Below are 19,961 nucleotides of genomic sequence, written 5' to 3'. Positions count from 1 at the left end.
AAGTTAGCAAATGTAACACTGTTATTCAAGAAAGCCGCTCCTCTTCTTGACCTCCCCACTCCACCATCTTGACGCATGTAGTCCTTTAGTGGGCTGGTGCGTGGCCAAGGGTGGATCACATCACCCAGAATGCACCCTACATGTCAAAACAAATGGCCCACATGGACACGCACTCTTGTTCCAGGACAATCGGATGTCGAGCGTTGGAGCAGAGCACCGACTGCACTCTCCCGTGTGTGAGCACTTAGTGCGTGAGACTGCCACAGGAAAGAGGGAGTAGTGTTGTCCCAGCCCCACACCCACAAAGGCACAGGTCCTGGTGATAAGCACCGTATACACTTCCTTCTCCTTGCCCTCGTGCAGAGGTATAACTGCAAGTTGAAGGGCAGCACGGTGGCACAGTGCCAGGGACCCGAGTTTGATTCCAGCCTTGGATGACTCTCTGTATGGACTTTGCACTTTGGACTAGCAGGGTAAAAACTTGGGGTTAGGGCCTGGGTGGGATTGTTGGTGCAGGCTTGATGGGCCAAACAGCCTATTTCTGCACTGTAGGGATTCTATGATGCAAACCAGATTTGTGTTTTGAGTTAAAGGACTAGGCAGTAACGCAACACCGTCTAATCACTGTGGTGGTTAGACTTTTGGAACACATGCCTCATCATAGATGCAGCTTAGAATCATAGAACCCTATAGTGCAGAAGGAGGCCATTCGGCCCATCGAGTCTGCACCGACAACAACCCCACCCAGGCCCTATCCCTGTAATCCCATGCATTTACCCTTATAATCCCCCGACACTAAAGGGCAGTTTAGCATGGCCAATCAAGTTTTACATTTTTAGACTGTGGGAAGAAACCGGAGTACCTGGAGAAAACCCACGCAGACACGGGGAGAATGTACAAACTCGGCACAGACAGTGGCCCAAGCTGGGAATCGAACCTGGATCCCTGGCGCTGTGAGGCAGCAGTGCTAACCACTGTGCCACCCTAAGATGCACTTATGGGATAAATGAACGGGTAGATGTTCAGATCTATTTTTCTTTGTGTCCAGCTTTGTGAAGCTTGTAAACGAATGGCCGTTTTCTGGCTTCTCCTGGCCCCGTAGCTGTGGACACTAATTTCTTGTCGTGCACTTTTCCACTGGGATACTGAACACTAAAAACAATACACAGAAAGCTGCGGGTCACAATTTCATCAGTATTTATGAAGGAAAGTCTTTAACTCTTCGACCACCGCAGCTTTCTCTTGAGTGTAGACAGAGCACTGGAGGAACTATTATTTTAGGGAATGCTGATGGACTAACAGCAAACTGACCCTCCCCACAAGAAATGGATGCAGCTCTCCTGCATAGCTGTGCTCCTACATTTAAAAAAAAGACAAGTAACTAATGGTCACAGCGCCCAGACATAAACAGAAACTGACTGTAATGGTAATTGATCCAAGCATTCACCCAGAACTGTAATTAGCACTGAGCTGTAAATGGAGTGTGTCTTCTGCGTTTAGGAGTACTCTATCTTAGCTCCAGCCATTGTGAAGGAACTAATAATAATACACTTGTGAATGGTAGGATTAATAAAGATTTGTCTTTGAAATTGAATGGACTCAACACTAACAGATACATTTCACATGCTGAAGGTATATAGTACCAACTTTGGAATGGATTGGATTTATTTTTTAAGTCTTTTCATTGTCGCAATATCACCCAAACATTAAGCAATTTCTAAATCAAATGTTTTTTTTAACATTAAGAAATGTACTGCTTTATAAAAGGGTTACAAGCTTCAAATGACATATATAATTTAATATATAAAAATAGTAAGTGTGGATGAAACACAAATATTGTTTACTTACCCAAATATTTAATTTTGTTTCATTTGTCAAATTCCAACCCAATTTCATATCAGTATTTCAGTTCAGCGACCAAAATCAAACAAAGTAAGTTTAGCTTATTTATTTGTGTTATAAGTAGGCTTACATTAACATTGCAATTAAAAATTATTGTGAAACTCCCACACTCGGGCGCCTATTCGGTCGGGTACACTGAGGGTGAATTTAGCATGGCCAATGCACCTAACCAGCCTGTCTTTCGCACTATGGGAGGAAACCCGGAGGAGAACGTGCAGACTCCGCACAGTGACCCAAACCAGGAACCGAACCCGGGTCCCTGGCGCCGTGAGGCAGCAGTGCTAACCACTGTGCCACCATGCCGTGCCCACAGGGAATAACAAGAGCAAAACTCTCATTCAAAATGATGCCAGTTTCGTCTGGAGAAAGTAATTGATACTTAAAAATAAGACAACAAGTGGTGACATTAAAACTCGATACATACAGTTCTATGAACACAGACCAGATGTCCATTCCCTAACACATTTTATGACAGTACAAATTGACGAGAATCAGGCTGTCTGCTGAAGTGCAGGTAGTGCCAGCGCTACCCACTTTCAATTTGTCCTCAGAGAGCCATCTCCCCAGGATAGAAGCTGGAGGAACATTCCAGAACGCTGTCATAGAATTTCAGAGATTTCTCGTGTTCCATTAGCTTTTCCAGAAGGGCCCCTTTGACATATCGGTCGTCTTCCTGTCGAAGATCTCTGTACCTGCGCGACAAGAAAAAAGATATTAGTCATCTGTAACAAAGCAAACTGGCATACTGATATTCCTCTCAATGCAAGTACCTGTCAGAAATTCGCCATAATCCCAGGAGATTTAGAAGCATAAACGCAGCCATAAGGAAAAGGAATGTGTCCAAATTCCCAACATTCAGATTATGTGGAAACCAATTACCTGTTAAGGAAATAGCCAGTATAAAAAGAAACAGCAAAAGCAATGAAGCAACTTAATGGATCCAGATGCAATCAGAATGAATCTTACTTATATCTATATATTACACACCCATCGCTAAAGCTGTGCTTGGCAAAACCTGCCTGACTCAAGTTATTTTTCTGCATAATTTTAAGTCAGAAGGCATCGCCAGCCAAGAACAGTTGAAACAATTAACAAAGAAAATGTACAATCTGGTGGAAACCTTTTAATAATGAAAATACCGTGAGCAAAACATTTCCTTTATCTAATTATTCATATTAAGCAAAAGCTGCAAAGTACGTGGAGAATGAATCAATGCCTGAGCAAATGTTCTTTTAAATGAATGTTCCCATTAACAAGATGCTCATTAACTCAATGTATGGTACTTAAACTGACATTCCCTCTGAAAAATGGAATTGCCATTTAAGAATTAGACATTTTTTAGAAGAAGTTATATATATATTTGAAAATCTGCATATACATCTTTGCACTGAGGGTCTATTGCCCTGCTTTAAATAGCTCCTAAAACTGTTGCATTAATAATCAGGTGTAATCCAGGTTCCTTTAACCACAGCACTCGGCTGAAGGATGGTGTTATAAATGGGATAACAATTTAGCTAAATAAGGGGAGACAAAGGGGAGCGATCGACGTGGTTGCTCTAATTAGATGACTCTGACCAGTGGAATTCTCCAGGGGCATCTGTGAATGGCGGATTGCTTAGAAATGATCCCGAGCAAAGTATAAGAAAGGTCTAAATTTGCAGATCGTGCCAAATAGTGTAGGAAAGATTGGAGGAAACGGAAACAGTTCAAAGCAAAAGACAAACTTAAACATTGATAAATAGCACGATTTGTACTAAAAACAAAGGATACCGAATTAAGTACAATGATTCCCAATATGATCAATGTATAACATCTGACTAGATACTGACAATATTTTCACAATGTCTTTCCGCAGTACCAAAGATTAAAACAATGTTGAGGTCTTTAAGCAGATTCAGGGGACGTGTTGGCAGACATTAGCGAGACCACATATAGAATATAATCTCCAGTGGAGCCTCTCTACTACACATTGAAGTTGAAGGAGAAAAAAGGCAGCTTGGATGATCCTATCTCTTGAATTTACCAGTAATGAAGGAAATTAGATATACTCCCTACACAAAAGAAGTATATATTATTTGATTCCGAAACAAGAAATGTGTGTGCGTGTCTGAGATCTGGGCTGGAGGTGGAGGGTAGGAAGTAGCAAAGGTTTGAGCGATAGAATAAGCTGAATTCCATGATTCTCTGCTTACTCTAAGTGTTAGCTTTGCTCAGTGGCAGCAATCCTCTCTCTGTGTTCGGAGGCTGTGTGGTTAAGTTGAACGAGAGGACTTGAGCATATAATTCAGGTTGACAATTCAGTGCTGTAACAGGGAAGGGTTGTATGTTGTTGGAAGCTTTGTCTGGCTGCTCTGAAAGGTCCAGTGGCATTTCTTTTCCTCCCTGATGAGCAGGGAATTCTTCGGAACAACATTTATCCACAACCACTGAAAGCAGCTTTATTTCTCGCAGTCTGCGAAACCCTGTCGAGCACAAGCTGGCTGCCACATTCCCCACATAACAACCACTGGAAGAAATAAATCACTGGCTCTGAAGCTCACTGGGATGTCCTGAGGATGTGAAAGGTGCTACACTAGTGCAAGTTGTTCCTTACTCTTTCTTCATTTTTTGACTGTTAATTTTTAAAAGTAAAATTATTAACATAAAACTCTACAATTGATGGTCCTGGACTCCATGCAGAGGGTGTCCTGACCTCCTGCCGAACATACAAAGAACAATACAGCACAAGAACAGGCCCTTCGGCCCATCAAGTCTACGTCGATACATGATTTCTATCCCTCTGTCCGCCTCCTGTTCATGTGTCTATCAGGATACACGTTGAACGTTGCTAACATGCTAAACTGGAACTGAAGAGAGCCATTATCAACAATGCCTTCTATTTCCTGACCATTTGAGAAGGTATTCACAGTTTTATTTTTCAAGGAAAGATAACACAATGACTTATTAATGTGGGTTTTCAATATATATACCCAGGATACCTGGGCAGTGGTGTAACTGTTAAGTCGATTTCAATAGAATCGTCGAATTATAGAATCATAGAATCTTTACAATGTAGATAGGCCATTTGGCCCATCGAGTCTGCACCAATTCTTTGACAGAGCCTTACCCAGCCCCTCTCCCCTGTCCTATCCCCATAACCCCACACATTTACCATGGCTAATCCATCTAACCTCCACATCTTGGGACAGTAAGGGGCAATTTAGCATGGCCAGTCCACCTAACCTGCACATCTTTGGAGTGTGGGAGGAAACCGGAGCACGCGGAGGAAACCCACGCAGACACAGGGTGAACAGGTAAATTCCACACAGGCCGGAAATGAACCAAGTTCCCTGGAGCTGTGCGGCAGCAATGCTAACCACTGTGCCACCGTGTCAAGGGACATTTAATTGCATACCACATCAAAGTTTGAAGGTCAATATTGTTTGGTATACAAATATTTGGCAAATAAAATCTGGTGAGGCATAAAGTTGACATTTGACAATGCCTGGTAAATTTCCTGTCTGGTGAGCCAGGTTTATATTAGAGTGTTTCTATCAGGACACTGTAACAATTCAACAACTTTGTTTTGTCTTCTGCTTCCATCTGTGGTCCCATGAGAAACATTCCACCGGACTGAAGCTGGTAATGCAGTTCCATCATTTGTTTGGAGAGTTGAGCAAAAATGGTGCTCCATAAGTTTCCAACGACAGAAAACAAACTTTCTCAAAGGCAACACAAATCTCAGAAGAAAGAACGGTGAAGCTCAGCAACATGAACTTTATACCTTACCGCTGACCAAGTGTATCAATGTAATCAATAAACCCTCACTCTTGCTCATGTTCATTCGTATTGTATCATAGGCAAAACTTACTTGTGCTAAATGATGGCTTTTAATCACACTTGGCGATATTCTTTTTCAAGTACGTCCCTTAAACAAATTGCTCTTACCTCCAGATATTTGGTGGATGGTTTGAATGATAATTGCTCCCACAAAGCAGCCTGCACCGTTGAAGAGAGTCATGAACTGCATTGCAATTGCTTGAATACTCTTTGGAGATAGTCTAAATGTAATCAGTGTGCCTGTAAGTAAAGGCAAGCATTAGACTCATCCATTCAAAGTAACTAATTTACTTTCAGAGCGCTTTCAATGCCATGGAATGTTGATTCTTTTTCACTGCAGCTGACTTGAAATAGTTCAATTACCATTTGTATTTTAATCAATTCATTTGAACATATAAACATTAGCCAATGTTCTATGATGAAGGCTCTGTGTAAATGAAATTGAATGGAATGTGTGAACATTGTAAATTTTAAGACAGCAGTTTGATCATTCAAAGTTACCACAAGATTTATCTTATAAGTGCTTTATTTTTTTTATTCATTCGTGGGACATGGGTGTTGCTGGCTGGCCAGCATTCATTGCCCATCCCCTAGTTGCCCTTGGAGGGCAGTGGAGAGTCAACTACACATTGTTTTGGCTCCCGGGTGACATGTAGGCCAGACCAGGTAAGGACGGCAGATTTCCTTCCCTAAAGGACATTAGTGAACAAGACGGTTTTTCCGCCAATCAACAATGGTTTCATGGTCTTCAGTAGATTCTTAATTCCAGATATTTTTTGGTATTGAATTCAAATCCTATCATCTGCCATGGTGGAATTCGAACCTGGGTCTCCAGAACATTAGTTGAGTTTCTGAATTAATAGCCTAGTAATGTTACCACTAGGCCATCGCCTCTCCAGATTCCTGGACGCAAGTTGTTATGAGTAACTTGCTTTAATTTTTCATTGTGGTCTCTAACAAGTGTACTATGGAGAGAAGACTATAATTGCAATGTGAATTAATACGTATCTGCATCAATTTATGCATAAGCATTTTTTATTCATATCATAATCATCTCAGTCCCAGGATATGACTGCAGGAGTTCCTCAGGATAGGGTCCTAGGACCAACCACCTTTAGTTGCTTCATCAATGACCTTCCTTTCATCATAAGGTCAGAAGTGGGGATGTTCGCTGATGACTGCACAATATTCAGCACTATCCGTGACTCTTCACATACTGAAGCAGTTCATGTCCAAATGCAACAAGACCTGGTCAATGTCCAGGCTATGGCTTACAAGAGGCAAGTAACCTTTGTGCCACGCAAGTATCAGGCAATGACCATCTCCAACAAGAGAGAGTCTACCTGTTGCCCCTTGACACTCAAAGACATTAGTATTGCTGAATCTTCTACTAGCAACATCCTGGGAGTTACCAGTGACCAGAAACTGAACTGGACTAGCTATATAAATACCATGGCTGCAAGAGCAGGTCACAGGCTCGGAATACTGCAGCAAGTAACTCACCTCCTGACTCCTCAAAGCCTGTCCACCATCTACAAGGCACAAGTCAGGATGGAATACTCTCTATTTGCCTGAATGAGAGCAGGTCCAACAACAGTCAAGAAGCTTGACATCATTCAGGGCAAAGTAGCCTGCTTGATTGGCACCACATCTACAAACATTCACTCCCTCCACCACTGACACACAGTGGCAGCAGTGTGTCATCTACAAGATGCACTGCAGGAACTCATCATGTCTCCTCCACAGTACCAGTACTCCCGGCCACTGCCATCTAGAAGGACAAGGGCAAGGGCCTTTCTAGATGGTGGGAGCACCAGCATTTGAAAGTTTCCCTCCAAGCCACACACCGTCCTGACTTGGATCTAGATTGCCATTCCTTCACTGTTGCTGGGTCAAAATCCTGGAACTCGCTGCCTAACAACACAAGGAGTGTTGTAGATCAAGAAGGTAGCTCACTACCACCTTCTCAAGGGAAATTAGGGATGGGCAATGAATGCTGGCCTAGTCAGTCATCCACATCCCAGGAACGATTATAAAAAATTGCACATATTGGGAATACATTCTAAGCTCCTGCCAGAAACAGAGCCTTTCCTGTCACAAGGAAGTAAGGTTAATTGTTTAAGTTTAAAGTTTATTTATTAGTGTCACAAATAACACAGTAATGAAGTTACTGTGAAAATCACCTAGTTGCAACACTCTGGGTTGTTGCGACTAGGTGTACCTGTTCGGGTACACTGAGGGAGAATTTAGCATGGCCAATGCTAAACCAGCACGACCTTCGGACTGTGGGAGGAAACTAGAGCACCCGGAGGAAACCCACGCAGACATGTGGAGAACGTGCAGACTCCACACAGACAGTCACCCAAGCCAGGAATTGAACTTGGGTCCCTGGTGCTCTGAGGCAGCAGTGCTAACCACTGTGCCATTGTGCGGAAAATCATGGGCAGCAATGCCATGTCCTCCCAATGTACATTGTGATTCCTCCCCAACGATGAGAACTTTGAAAATCAATCCTAATGTTCGACTGACATGGTCGAAAGGACATTGACCAAGTTTTCAGCATTAACCACAATTAGCTGTGCCTTACAATATGTTCATTCACTGGAGAAAATTATCTTGCACATAAAAAGGTACAAAGATTAGGGTGTGGAGGGGGCTGGTTGGCTCAGTTGGTTGGATAGCCAGTATGTGGTTCAGAATAATACTAATAGCACGGGTTTGATTCCTGTTCCAGCTGAGGTAGACTTAGGATCTGCTCCCTCGTCCTGCCCCGAGAGTGGAAGGCAATAGCAAACCACCACTGACCAAAAACTGCCAAGAAAATGGCTCAGGATGAAGCATCAGCAGAGAATGAGCCAAGGACCTGAAACAGAGCACACATGACATGACAATTAGGGGAGTCCGTAGCGTAGTGGCATTGTCACTGGACTAGTAATTCAGAGACTCTGGGTAATGCACTGGGGACCAGGGTTCGAATCCCACCATAGCAGATGTTGAAATTTGAATTCAATAAAAATCTGGAATTAAAAGTCTAATGATAACCAGGAAACCATTGTTGATTGTTGTTAAAATGCATCTGGTTCACTAATGTCCTTTAGGGAAGGAAATTTTCTGTCCTTACCTGGTCTGGCCTACATGTGACTCCAGAGCCACAGCAATGTGGTTGACTCTTAAATGCCCTTGGGGATGGGCAATAAATGTTGGCCCAGCCAGCGATGCCCACATCCCACGAATGAATAAAAAACAGATAGAATTTGGCCGACAAAGGATTGATCACATTTATTGCTCATTCGTGTAAAGGTGGTGATGTGCCTTCTCCTTTAGTCTCAGAATTCCCCACAATGATGGTACAATTTAGGTAATTCCAGGATTGAACCCAGTGACAATGAAGGAGCAATGGTAAAAATCCATTCCAGGATCTGGATGGTGTTACATAACATTGCTGCACTTGTTCTTCCCAGTGGTGGGAATCGCAGGATTGGGAGATCCTGCCAAAGTGCTTATCGAGCACAGTCTCCTGCCCTCCGGTGAGATTCCACATCGAGAGCAGTCGATTATAACATTAGCTTGTTAGAGTGATCATTCCCCTTATTCTAGTTCAATTTTGGAAGATTGTTAAGCAGAAAAAATTTGTCACATGTAACAGTCACCCTTAGATTCCAACACAATCTCTTTCTGAAGAGCTAAGATATACAAAAGTTTGTGAATTGAATGTTAAACCATATCATCTACCTGGTCAATCAAAAGCAGACCATTTATCAAGCTACAGTGGTTAGCACTGCTGCCTCATTGCACCAGGGATCTGGGTTCAATTCCGGCCTTGGATGACTGTTTAGGCGGACTTTTACTGGCATGTCTGCCCAAGGTTCATACAGCCCCGCCCGAGGCCAACAGAGAATGCCGTTCTCCGAGCCTCACCTGCCCTTGGAATCGGGGCGGACGTGCCAGTAAAATTCCAGCCCCTGTGTGGAATTTGCACATTCTCCCTGTGTTTGTGTGGGTTTCCTCTGGGTGCTCCGGTTTCCTCCCAAACTCCAAAGATGTGTGGGTTAGATGGATTGTGCAGGGTAAATATGTGGGGTTACAGGGATAGGGCTTGGGTGGGATTGTTGTCGGTGCAGGTTCAATGGGCTGAATGGCCTCATTCTGCACTGTGGGGATTTGGGGGTTAAAATAAAATTTTTAGAAATTTTATAAAATGAATCACCCATCGGGTAAGAGATTTGTACTTACAGGCAGGTGTGACTAGTGCCTCAGCGATTCCCAGCAAGAGGTATTGAGGAGCGAGTTGAAAGCAGGGCATTGAAGACACCAGGAGCACCTTTCCAGATAGCGTCTGCTCCACCAGCAGGAAGTTTCTCCTGTGCATCTCTAATATCCCAGCAACCACTAAGGACAACGCGGCACACAGGTGACCAGTAACTGGAAGAAGTTCAAAGTCATTGTGAGTGAGTGACTAGAAGGGGGGGGGGGAGTTCATGGCCTTCCTCAGCTGCAGGCTCATCAAAACCAGCACAAACACCCAGCTATTCTACCCTCTCCTCCTTTCTGTTGCTGCCAGACAAAAATCATAGAAATCATAGAAACCCTACAGTGCAGAAGGAGGCCATTCGGCCCATCGAGTCTGCACCGACCACAATCCCACCCAGGCCCTACCCCCACATATTTTACCCGCTAATCCCTCTAACCTACGCATCCCAGGACTCGAAGGGGCAATTTTTTTTTTAACCTGGCCAATCAACCTAACCCACACATCTTTGGACTATGACAAAGGTGGACACAGATGGTATTTGTTCATATTAGAAAATTGCAAAAAACGTGGCGACAGGACTTCTCTTTTTGGATGCTCCAGATGCAATTCCCACCCAAAATTCTGATAGTTTTAAATGTGTTTCAATCCCTCAAGTTTTTCCTCAAACTAATTCTAAACATAAACACTGCCCTGAACCAATGCAATTGGCAAACGTTTTAGAGCACAATTTGTGCAAAAATGTATCTTGCTTCAAAATATTCCTTTAGAGATGAGCAGTAACCTATTAATGCAGCTAAAAATATATCTATCACTAAAGATAAGCATTTTAAATCAGGGTGTCTGGTCTATCATCTGTGAGTAATCCTACTTTAAATAACTATAAATGACTTTAAAAATTAACACTACAGAACCACCTATTTGTTATTCTGGGGCACAGTCATTAGTTGCTTAGTAAAACCAAAAAAAAATTTAGAAACTTTCAGTATCCTTGCACCTAAACTGTTTCATTTTTGAAACCTCCTCGAAGGCCTCAAACCGATGCAATGATGATAAATTTAATCATGGCATTGGCCAATCTCAATGTCTAGTGCCATGTTTTTTTTTTAAAGGAGATCATCGTTTCCCCTTTACCCTCCTCTCTGGCCACCTAAACCCAGTCGCTTCATTCCCCCCTCGCCCCCCCCCTTCGTGACTCCCAACACCAGGCTTACCTGTCAGCCCAGGCTCCTCAATATTGGGGACTGCCTGTAATCCCAGCAGTGGCCAGGGCTCCCGCTGGCGCTGTTGAGTTTAGAGGGGTGCTGGCCAGTTGGATTGTCCTACATGTCTCTAAGGTGAGATATGCTTCCATGATAAGGATGGCAATCTCACCTTACATCGATTAGCGCAACTCCCAGCTCTGACAAAGGGTCATCTAGACTTGAAATGTTGGCTCTATTCTCTCCATGTGGAGATGCCGGCGTTGGACTGGGGTAAACACAGTAAGAAGTTTAACAACACCAGGTTAAAGTCCAACAGGTTTATTTGGTAGCAAAAGCCACACAAGCTTTCGGAGCTCCAAGCCCCTTCTTCAGGTGAGTCCTGAAGAAGGGGCTTGGAGCTCCGAAAGCTTGTGTGGCTTTTGCTACCAAATAAACCTGTTGGACTTTAACCTGGTGTTGTTAAACTTCTTACTCTATTCTCTCCCCACAGAGGCTGTCAGACATGCTGAGATTTTCCAGCATTTTCCATTTTTGTCCCAATGCTGTGGGGCAGCCATCAGGATTGTCGGCAGGTTTCCCGCTATCCCTTGTCCCACATCCTGACATTTTAGCATGGGTTGGGAGGGGACGTGGGACAGGGGGACAGCACATGTCACCACATAAAATCCAGCCCTAGAAACAGTGGCAGGCACCAGTGCTGAAATCTATGACACCCCACACAGAACCTCCCCTCAGTCACTCCTCTAACAAGTAATTGCCACCAATGCTCCCTCTGAGTGACATGTATGCATGGCCACCCAACAGTTCAGAACTTACTGCGCAGGCGTCCCTTTAAGACATGCGCAAATCCAACAATCTTAAAGGGACGGTGCACAGTGGCAAATATGGAAAGAGAAATTTGAGAGAACATTACCCACCACCTCCTTTCTCTCAGTCAGCTCTTTATCCACCCCGATGCTTTACCCTGAATTCCCTGGTCTCCGCAAATTGTCTGCAAGACATTTTTATGGGAGGTTTTGGAAAGTTCTACTGTGTGGTTTTGCACTAACCACATGGAAAATCATCTGCTCAACACACCTCCTCAAAATTGGACAAGGAATTTATCTGACTAGGCACAGTTTGTTATTCCAGTCATCTTTCCCAAATACGTCAGTTCAGGGCAAAACATTATTTGCAGGAACTGCTAATACATAAAGCAAACAAAATGAATAAATCATTATCAACAGCCAGGCTGTGGAATAAATAAGTTATTCAAGGGCTGATGTGACAGCTTAATATTGATGCTCATTACCCATGAGATATGTAGATATTAATCTTCAGCAGAATAAGAACATAATATGGTGCATTATCCCTTGAGTAGTTAGCCATAAAAGCAAATTATTGCGGATGCTGGAATCTGAAAACAAAAGAGAAAATGCTGGAAAATCTCAGCAGGTCTGGCAGCATCTCAAAAGGAGGAAAAAGAGCTGAGGTCTTGAGTCCAGATGGCCTTTTGTCAAAGCTCTATCATCAGCTTTGATAAAGGGTCATCTGAACTCGAAATGTCAGCTCTTTTCTCTCCTTACAGAAGCTGCCAGACCTGCTGAGCTTTTCCAGTATTTTCTCTTTTGGAGTAGTTAGCCATTACTTTCACTAAAACCTGATCTGAAGGAACCAGAAGATGTTGCTGAAATTTAGTACACAGTGGTAAGATCAAGTATTTGTATATTATTATACATAGTATTACTAATATCAACAATATTCAGAATTGGTTTTCCAAAGACTCATTAATGGCACAAAGCCTTGCACTCCAACTAAACACAATGAGAAATTATTTATTATTATTTTATTAGTGTCACAAGTAGGCTTACATTAACACTGCAATGAAGTTACTGTGAAAATCCCTCCAGTCACCACACTCCGGTGCCTGTTCGGGTACACCGAGGGAGAATTTAGCACGGCCAATGCACCTAGCCAGCACATCTTTCAGACTGAGGGCAGAAATTGGAGCACCCGGAGAAAACCCATGCAGACACGGGGAGAACATGCAGACCTCCCAGAGTCATCCAAGCCAGGAATCGAACCTGAGTCCCTGGCGCTGTGAGGCAGAAATGCCAACCATTGTGCCACCACTAAATGCTCATAATTGCTCATTTTCTGATCTGTGCAACAGGTAGGAGAGGTTACCTCCTGCAAAATTCAGGAAGTCCAGCCCCATGAATAAAGTTTCTCCGTTCTTCCAACGCTCCCATTTTCTCCCCTTATGCTGTTGCTTGGATACAGCTCTGCAAATCTGACCAGCTCTTCAGTAGCTCATTGATGTTTCACATGAACCGAGTTGGTGAGGGTGTGGGGGCTTTTGCAGCCCTCTTTCGGAGGCAGCGCTTCTGTCTAAAGGCACCGCAATATGTCTCAGAGAAGCTTAGCCGCACTTTGATCTTTGAGGCTACAGCACACACAGTGGAGAGGTGACCTGGAAATACTGTCCGCTGGGGTCTCCCACTCTTAGCCCAGGACTCCAGCTGATAGACCTGAGGGGCTGCAGTGAAGGGAACTTTCCCAACGAAGGAAGGAAGTGGATCCAAGTAGCCAAAGAGGTCAACAACAGCAGAGTGCTTCCTCCAACCACTAGACGGCGCATCAAGAGGATGCAGGTTCTAAGGTGGGCAGGAAAAGTGTGCAGCCTAAAACAGGTACCAATCCTCACACTGTGAATTTCCCCAAATTCTCCTGCACAGCATGTCTCAGAACACGTTCTCCCCGTGTCTGCGGGGGTTTCCTCCATCTCCAGTTTCCTCCCAAAGTCCAAAAAATGTGTTGGTTAGATGCATTGGCCGTGCTAAATTCTCCCTCAGTGTACCCGAACAGGTGCATGAGTGTGACGACTAGGGGAATTTCACAGTAATTTCATTGCAGCATTAATGTAAGCCTACTTGTAACACTAATAGCAGCTCCAGTTGTTCCTCTCTCTCATATCCCCAACACTTATACTCATCTTCAGCCTATTTATTGCCCTCTGATGCCCAGACCTCACAGTCACCCGGCAGTGTCCTTGCCTCCTCTGCGCGCTAGCCATTGTCAGCACTCGTACCTCTTCTCTCCTTGCAGCAGAGGAGAGGGCAGAGCGAGGTGAGGGATGCGTCTCCAGTGACAGGGACCTTATCGACCACTGGAAGTGTGCACCTGCCTGCTCCCACTGGGAAGAAGGTCTGGTTCCAGCAGACGTCAGCCGTGACCTGCAGTGAGAACCTGAGCCTCCTGAGATCCTGGTGCTCAGGCGTGTCGAGAGAACGGATTCTCTGCATGTCGGTCCCGTATTCAGGGTCTTGACTTCTTCAATTGTCCACCCTATTTGCCCTGTGGAGGGGCATGAGTCATTGGAAAAGGGAGCTAGTGCAGCTGCCCTGCGAATGGCAGTGGCAAACCCTCTCCCTCACCGCTGGACAAGCGAAGTGACTTCCAAGAGGTTAACAAACAGTGATTGCCCTGTATGAGTGCTTTGCACAGCAGCCTCTTACCTGGCCAAGGCCGGAGCTTGTCAGTTTCACTGAGAAACGCTTGCCCCACTGTGCAATTACCTTCTCCTGCTGGCTGGCCTGCTGACACAGCACGGAATTCCTGTGCCTTTGGGAAAGAGGGAACCCATACACAAGCTCACTCCTAATTTCCTGCGTCAATTGGCTTCCTCCGTATCAACAGAGGTCCCCTGCTACATTCCCAACCCATCCCGGGACAGCCAAAAATTGGTTGGCTCACATCGAGATCCCAGAACCCCCCCCATGTCATTTTCTGCAATTTTGCCACTCCACATACCCCCAAAGCCTGTAAAGGTTCCACAATAAAAGCTGGAAATACTCAGCAGGCCTGGCAGCATCTGTGGGGAGGCGATGGGGAGGTATTATCGCTAGGCTATCAATCCAGAAACTCAGCTAAAATTCTGGGGACCTGGTTTCAAATCCCGCCACAACAGATGGTGGAATTTGAATTCATTATCTGGAATTAAGAAGCTATTGATGACCATGAAACCATTGTCGATTGTTGGAAAAACCCATCTGGTTCACTAATGTCCTTCAGGAAAGGAAATCTGTTGTCCTTACTTGGTCTGGCCTATATGCGACTCCAGAGCCACAGCAATGTGGTTGACTCTCAACTGCCCTCTGAAATGGGGCAAGCCACCCAGTTCAAGGGCAACTAGGGATGGGCAATAAATGCTGGCCCAGCCAGCGACGCCCATGTCCCACAAATGAGTAAAATAAAAGTCAGAGTTTCTGTCACCTGCATGGCTAAAGCTGTTGTGACATTTTGAGGTTGTGATGAGTTCTTTCTCTAGTGCAGAAAGTCGTCAGCCCAGGTGAGAAAAACAGCCTACAGTGAAAAATGTCAACAGTGAGGCAATGTTCGTAATGTGCTGACTACCCAACACCTACCCATCTGTGCCACTGGTGATAATGGGTCTCGGTGAGTGCAGAGTAAGCAAGCTCCAACATACTCCAGTAAAGGTGCGAGCAGCAATACAGGAACGAGACCTATGACATTCATTGCTGCTATTGGAAGGAGAAATCCCCTCAGATTCAGATTGGAGTGCATTGTTTGTATGAAATACGTCGACGGGACCTGCGTTTATAAACGATAACGTTAGCAGTGACTTTGACAAATATTGGAACACATAGCCAATGTAAACACAGGTTTCTAAGTAGCATTTAACACGTAACAATTCACCTCAAATATTTCCCGTGTTTAAATTATGGTTGGAAGTCTCTGACCTCGCCCGCGGCTGGGATTCTCCAGTCCCGCTGCAATGAATGGAAATTTGGCTGGGCGCCAAATTCTCCGTTCTCTTTAACGATATCAGAGAATTCCGGCCTACATATAAAAATGGGAAATTGGCAGACTAGTATTAAATAGGAGCACCACAAGCTGTTAAGAGAAGTTGAGAATTTTACAGCACAGAAGGAAATTATTCAGTCAATTACGACAGTGCCAGTTCTCTGAAAGAGCTAGCGAATAAATTTCATTCCCAGCCCTTCTCCAATATCCTTGACTTTTTTTGTGTTTTCAAGTATTTCTCCTCTTCCCTTTTAAAGGGTATTACGGATTCTGCTTCCGTCACTGTTTCTGATGGGAATATTCCAGGTCCTAACAATCCTTTGAGTAAAAACATTCTCCAAATATCTCCCTTCCTTTTTTGGTGATGATAAATCTGTATTGTCCATGTTACTCATTCACTAAACAATGGAAATTATTTGTTCCTATTTACTTTATTCAAACCTCTCTTAATTCTGAATGCCCCTCTCAGGTTTCTTGTTAACCTTCTCTGCTCTTTCCCTAGAATGATCTTCGTGATTTTCTTCCACACCCTCTTAGCATCCCTACCGTGCAGAAGAGGCCCTTCGACCCATTGAGTCTGCACCGATTCCCTGACAGAATATCTTACCAGGCCCTCTGCCCCACCCTATCCTCATAACCCTCCACATTTCCTATGGCTAATCCATCTAACCGACACATCTTTGGGCAATTTAGCATGGCCAATCTGCCCAAGCTGCACATTTCTGGACTGTGGGAGGAAACCAGAGCACCCGGAGGAAACCCACACAGACACGGGGAGAACGTGCAAACTCCACACAGTTACCCGAGACTGGAATTGAACCTTGGGTCTCTGGAGCTGTGAGGGGGCAGTGCTAACCACTGTGCCACTGCCCTTCATGGCCTTGACATATTTCCTAAATTAAGGCATCTAAAACTAGATTTATATTCTGGGCACTAAACTATGATTTGTACAACACTATTTCTTTGCTTTTTGTACTCTGATTTATAAAGCTCTGAACTAGCCATAAGCTATGAAATTTTAAGTGTGAGCATCACTGGCAAGGTCAGCACTTATTGCCTATCCCCAATTGCCCTTTAGAAGGCAGCAATGTGTCACAACATCCACCCACAGTGTTGATAGGGAGGGAGTGCCAGGAAATTTGACCCAGTGACAGTGAAGGAATGGCCATCTATTTCCGAGCCAGGATGGTGTGTGCCTTCGAGAGGAATTTGCAGTTGGCATTGTTCCCATGCATCTGCTGCCTTTGTTCTTGTACATATTAGCGGTCCTGGGTTTGGAAGGTACTGTTGAAGAAGCCTTGATGAGTTACTGCATTGCATCTTGTAGATGGGACACACTGCTGCCACTCTGTGTTGGTGGAGGAGGGAATGAGTGTTTAAGGTGGTGCCAGTGAAGTGAAGTGGGCTGCTTTGCCCTGGATGGTACCAAGTTTCTTGAGTATTGTTGGAGCTGCATACATTCAGACAACTCGTCCTCATCTTTTAAAAATGTCTGGATCTAAATCCATAAATCTTTCTGCTCTTTCACTTACTTTAATGGTTTGCCATTTAGCGTCTACTAACAAGTCTTATGCTTCATGTCACAGAATCATAGAATCCCTACAGTACAGAAGGAGGCCATTTGGCCCATCAAGTCTGCACCTATCACAATCCCACCCAGGCCCTATCCACATAACCCCATGTATTTACCCTGCTAATCCCCCTGACACTGGCAATTTACCATGGCCAATCAACCTAATCTGCACATCTTTGGACTGTGCAAATTCCACACAGACAGTGACCAAAGCCAGGAATTGAACCCGGGTCCCTGGCGCTGTGAGGTAGCAGTGCTAACCATTGTGCCACCATGTCCTCCACATAAAGTTCACTTGACATCCATTGAATGATCTAACCTGCCTATTGTGATCTATGTTATTTTTGTGTTATCTAAAAAATCGACACTGAGTTGCTATATTCAAATCCAGATCATTTACGTAACATATTGACAGAGAACGTTAACTTCTCAACTTTGCCCCAAATTACATTTGTCAATCTAACAAAACATTCTTTACCCAACCTCTTAGCCATACTGCTACATTCACTTTAAACCTTCTTAAACACCTTTCGAAAATTTATCTACAAATGTTGCACTTCCTTTATGTATACTATCCATTATTTCCAAAAGTTGCAATGTTTGTTCTATCCGATTTAACTTTTACATGTCAATGTCGTTGTCTTTAATTAACCCATATCTTCCTAGGTTTTTATATTTCTTTGTTTTGTATTATGCAGTCAGGCTACTGCTGATGGTAGGCTACCTGGCTGAGGCCAACTTGATTATCCTCTTATTCTCTATCTTGAAGTGTTACACTGGCCTGTTCTCTGACACAACTTCTGTATCTAAGGATGTTTCAAATACTGTCTGGTCAAATCCTCTGCTTCTACGACTTCCTTCAGCATTGAGAGACAAATATCCTCAGGGCCGGTGCCTTTTCACTTTTAACTTTTACTCCTTACCTATTAACTTTCTAATCTTGTACTGTTCCATTCCTACCATCATTCATCTGTGAAAATTGAGACAATGCCCTGATTTGTTATCTCAGGTGTTCCTTTCGTCGCCTTTCTTTAACTATTCCTTTATTTATTTATAAGTTCCTTCCCTTTCCCCTTTTATGTTCCCTGGCATTCTTTCCTCAAACTCTGTCCCTGAATGTTTTTGATTCGCCTCTCTATTTTCGGTATCTTGCTACGTTTTATTTTGTATTATTCACCCTAAGTTTTCTCCTTTGCCCCTTTCCTTCATTTTGCTTTGAATTTCTCTGAATGAGAAAGATATTGGTAAAGGGAAATGTTCAAAATTTATTTATTAGTGTCACAAGTAGGCTTACATTAACACTGCAGTTAAGTTACTGTGAAAATCCCCGAGTCGCCACAGTACGGCACCTGTTCGGGTACACTGAGGGAGAATTTAGTATGGCCAATGCACCTAACCTTCACGTCTTTCGGACTGTGGGAGGAAACCAGAGCAAACCCATGCAGACACGGGGAGAACATGCAGATTCTGCACAGAGACTGACCCAAGCTGGGAATTGAACCCGGGTCCCTGGTGCTGTGAGGCAGCAGTGCTAACCACTGTGCCACCGTGCTGCTAAAGGCAGTTGGAGGTGAGACCATACTGGATCACAAGCAAATGGCAGAGTTGCTTGATGAGTAATACTTGGTAACCACTTCAAGTGGTAGAAAATACCAGAATGGAACCTTATTAAATTGAGAGGATCGTTGAAGAGATCCTCTTTACCTTCTGAGAATTTGTACATTTTTAACCTTAACATTTGCTGCTTGAAGATTCCCCTTGAAGGATTCACTCAGCTTGTTTAAATACACCCACTGCTGCAACCCACTGAAGAGGCTAACCTGGAGTATGCAGAATCTGTATAGAATCTGAAAGGCAAATAGTGGAATTAATCTGACAAGGCATTTGACATTGTCCACGTGGGCTTCGCTATACCAGCCACCGTAGTTCTCCTTAGCCCGGTCCAACCAGCTGCCCACATCTCCACTGATGTGACGGTATCTCATACAACACATCTTCAGACCGTTCAGTAAAACGCCAAAAACTGTCATCAGGGAGCTACCTGGAAATAGAAAGTTAAAGTAAAGATAGGTCAAGGATTGCTATGACACCTAACAGGTTATATCTGGTATTCTCTGACACTGTGTAAGACTTTTGGAATGAAGTTTTGGCTCACTATAGAACAAGTGTTGTGATTTAGTCCTCTCAATGCAGATCCTCAAGTGACGGGAAGGGCCTATCTTTCTCTCATCTGGTCTACATGAGACTGTAGACCCACGGCAATGTGGATGATTCTTAACTGCCCACTGAAATAGCTCAGCAAGCCACTCAGTTCAAGGGAAATTAGTGCTGGACAGCAAATGCTGGTCTTGCCGTTGAGACTCACATCCCATGAAAGAATAAAGAAAGGTATTGAGAAAGTAACGGT

The 19,961-nt window shown here is 44.0% G+C and overlaps 1 protein-coding gene across 1 annotated transcript in view; it reads right to left on the bottom strand.

Moving 5' to 3' along the window:
* Positions 1–1,934: 1,934 nt before the first annotated feature.
* Positions 1,935–19,961, bottom strand: part of slc15a5 (solute carrier family 15 member 5) — a 33,512-nt gene continuing 15,485 nt past the window's right edge. Inside the window, exons 4-9 of the mRNA XM_078234702.1 lie at positions 19,375–19,595; positions 15,582–15,768; positions 9,955–10,143; positions 5,830–5,961; positions 2,673–2,781; positions 1,935–2,594 (exon numbers count right to left, since the gene is read on the bottom strand). Of these exons, the coding sequence (XP_078090828.1) occupies positions 2,450–2,594; positions 2,673–2,781; positions 5,830–5,961; positions 9,955–10,143; positions 15,582–15,768; positions 19,375–19,595 (983 nt within the window). The 3' untranslated portion in view covers positions 1,935–2,449. The remainder of the gene's footprint in view (positions 2,595–2,672; positions 2,782–5,829; positions 5,962–9,954; positions 10,144–15,581; positions 15,769–19,374; positions 19,596–19,961) is intronic.

This window comes from Mustelus asterias, chromosome 19, assembly GCF_964213995.1.
Source record: "Mustelus asterias chromosome 19, sMusAst1.hap1.1, whole genome shotgun sequence".
NCBI classification, from domain to species: Eukaryota; Metazoa; Chordata; class Chondrichthyes; order Carcharhiniformes; family Triakidae; genus Mustelus; species Mustelus asterias.
This window is presented reverse-complemented; position numbering and strand designations above follow the sequence as displayed.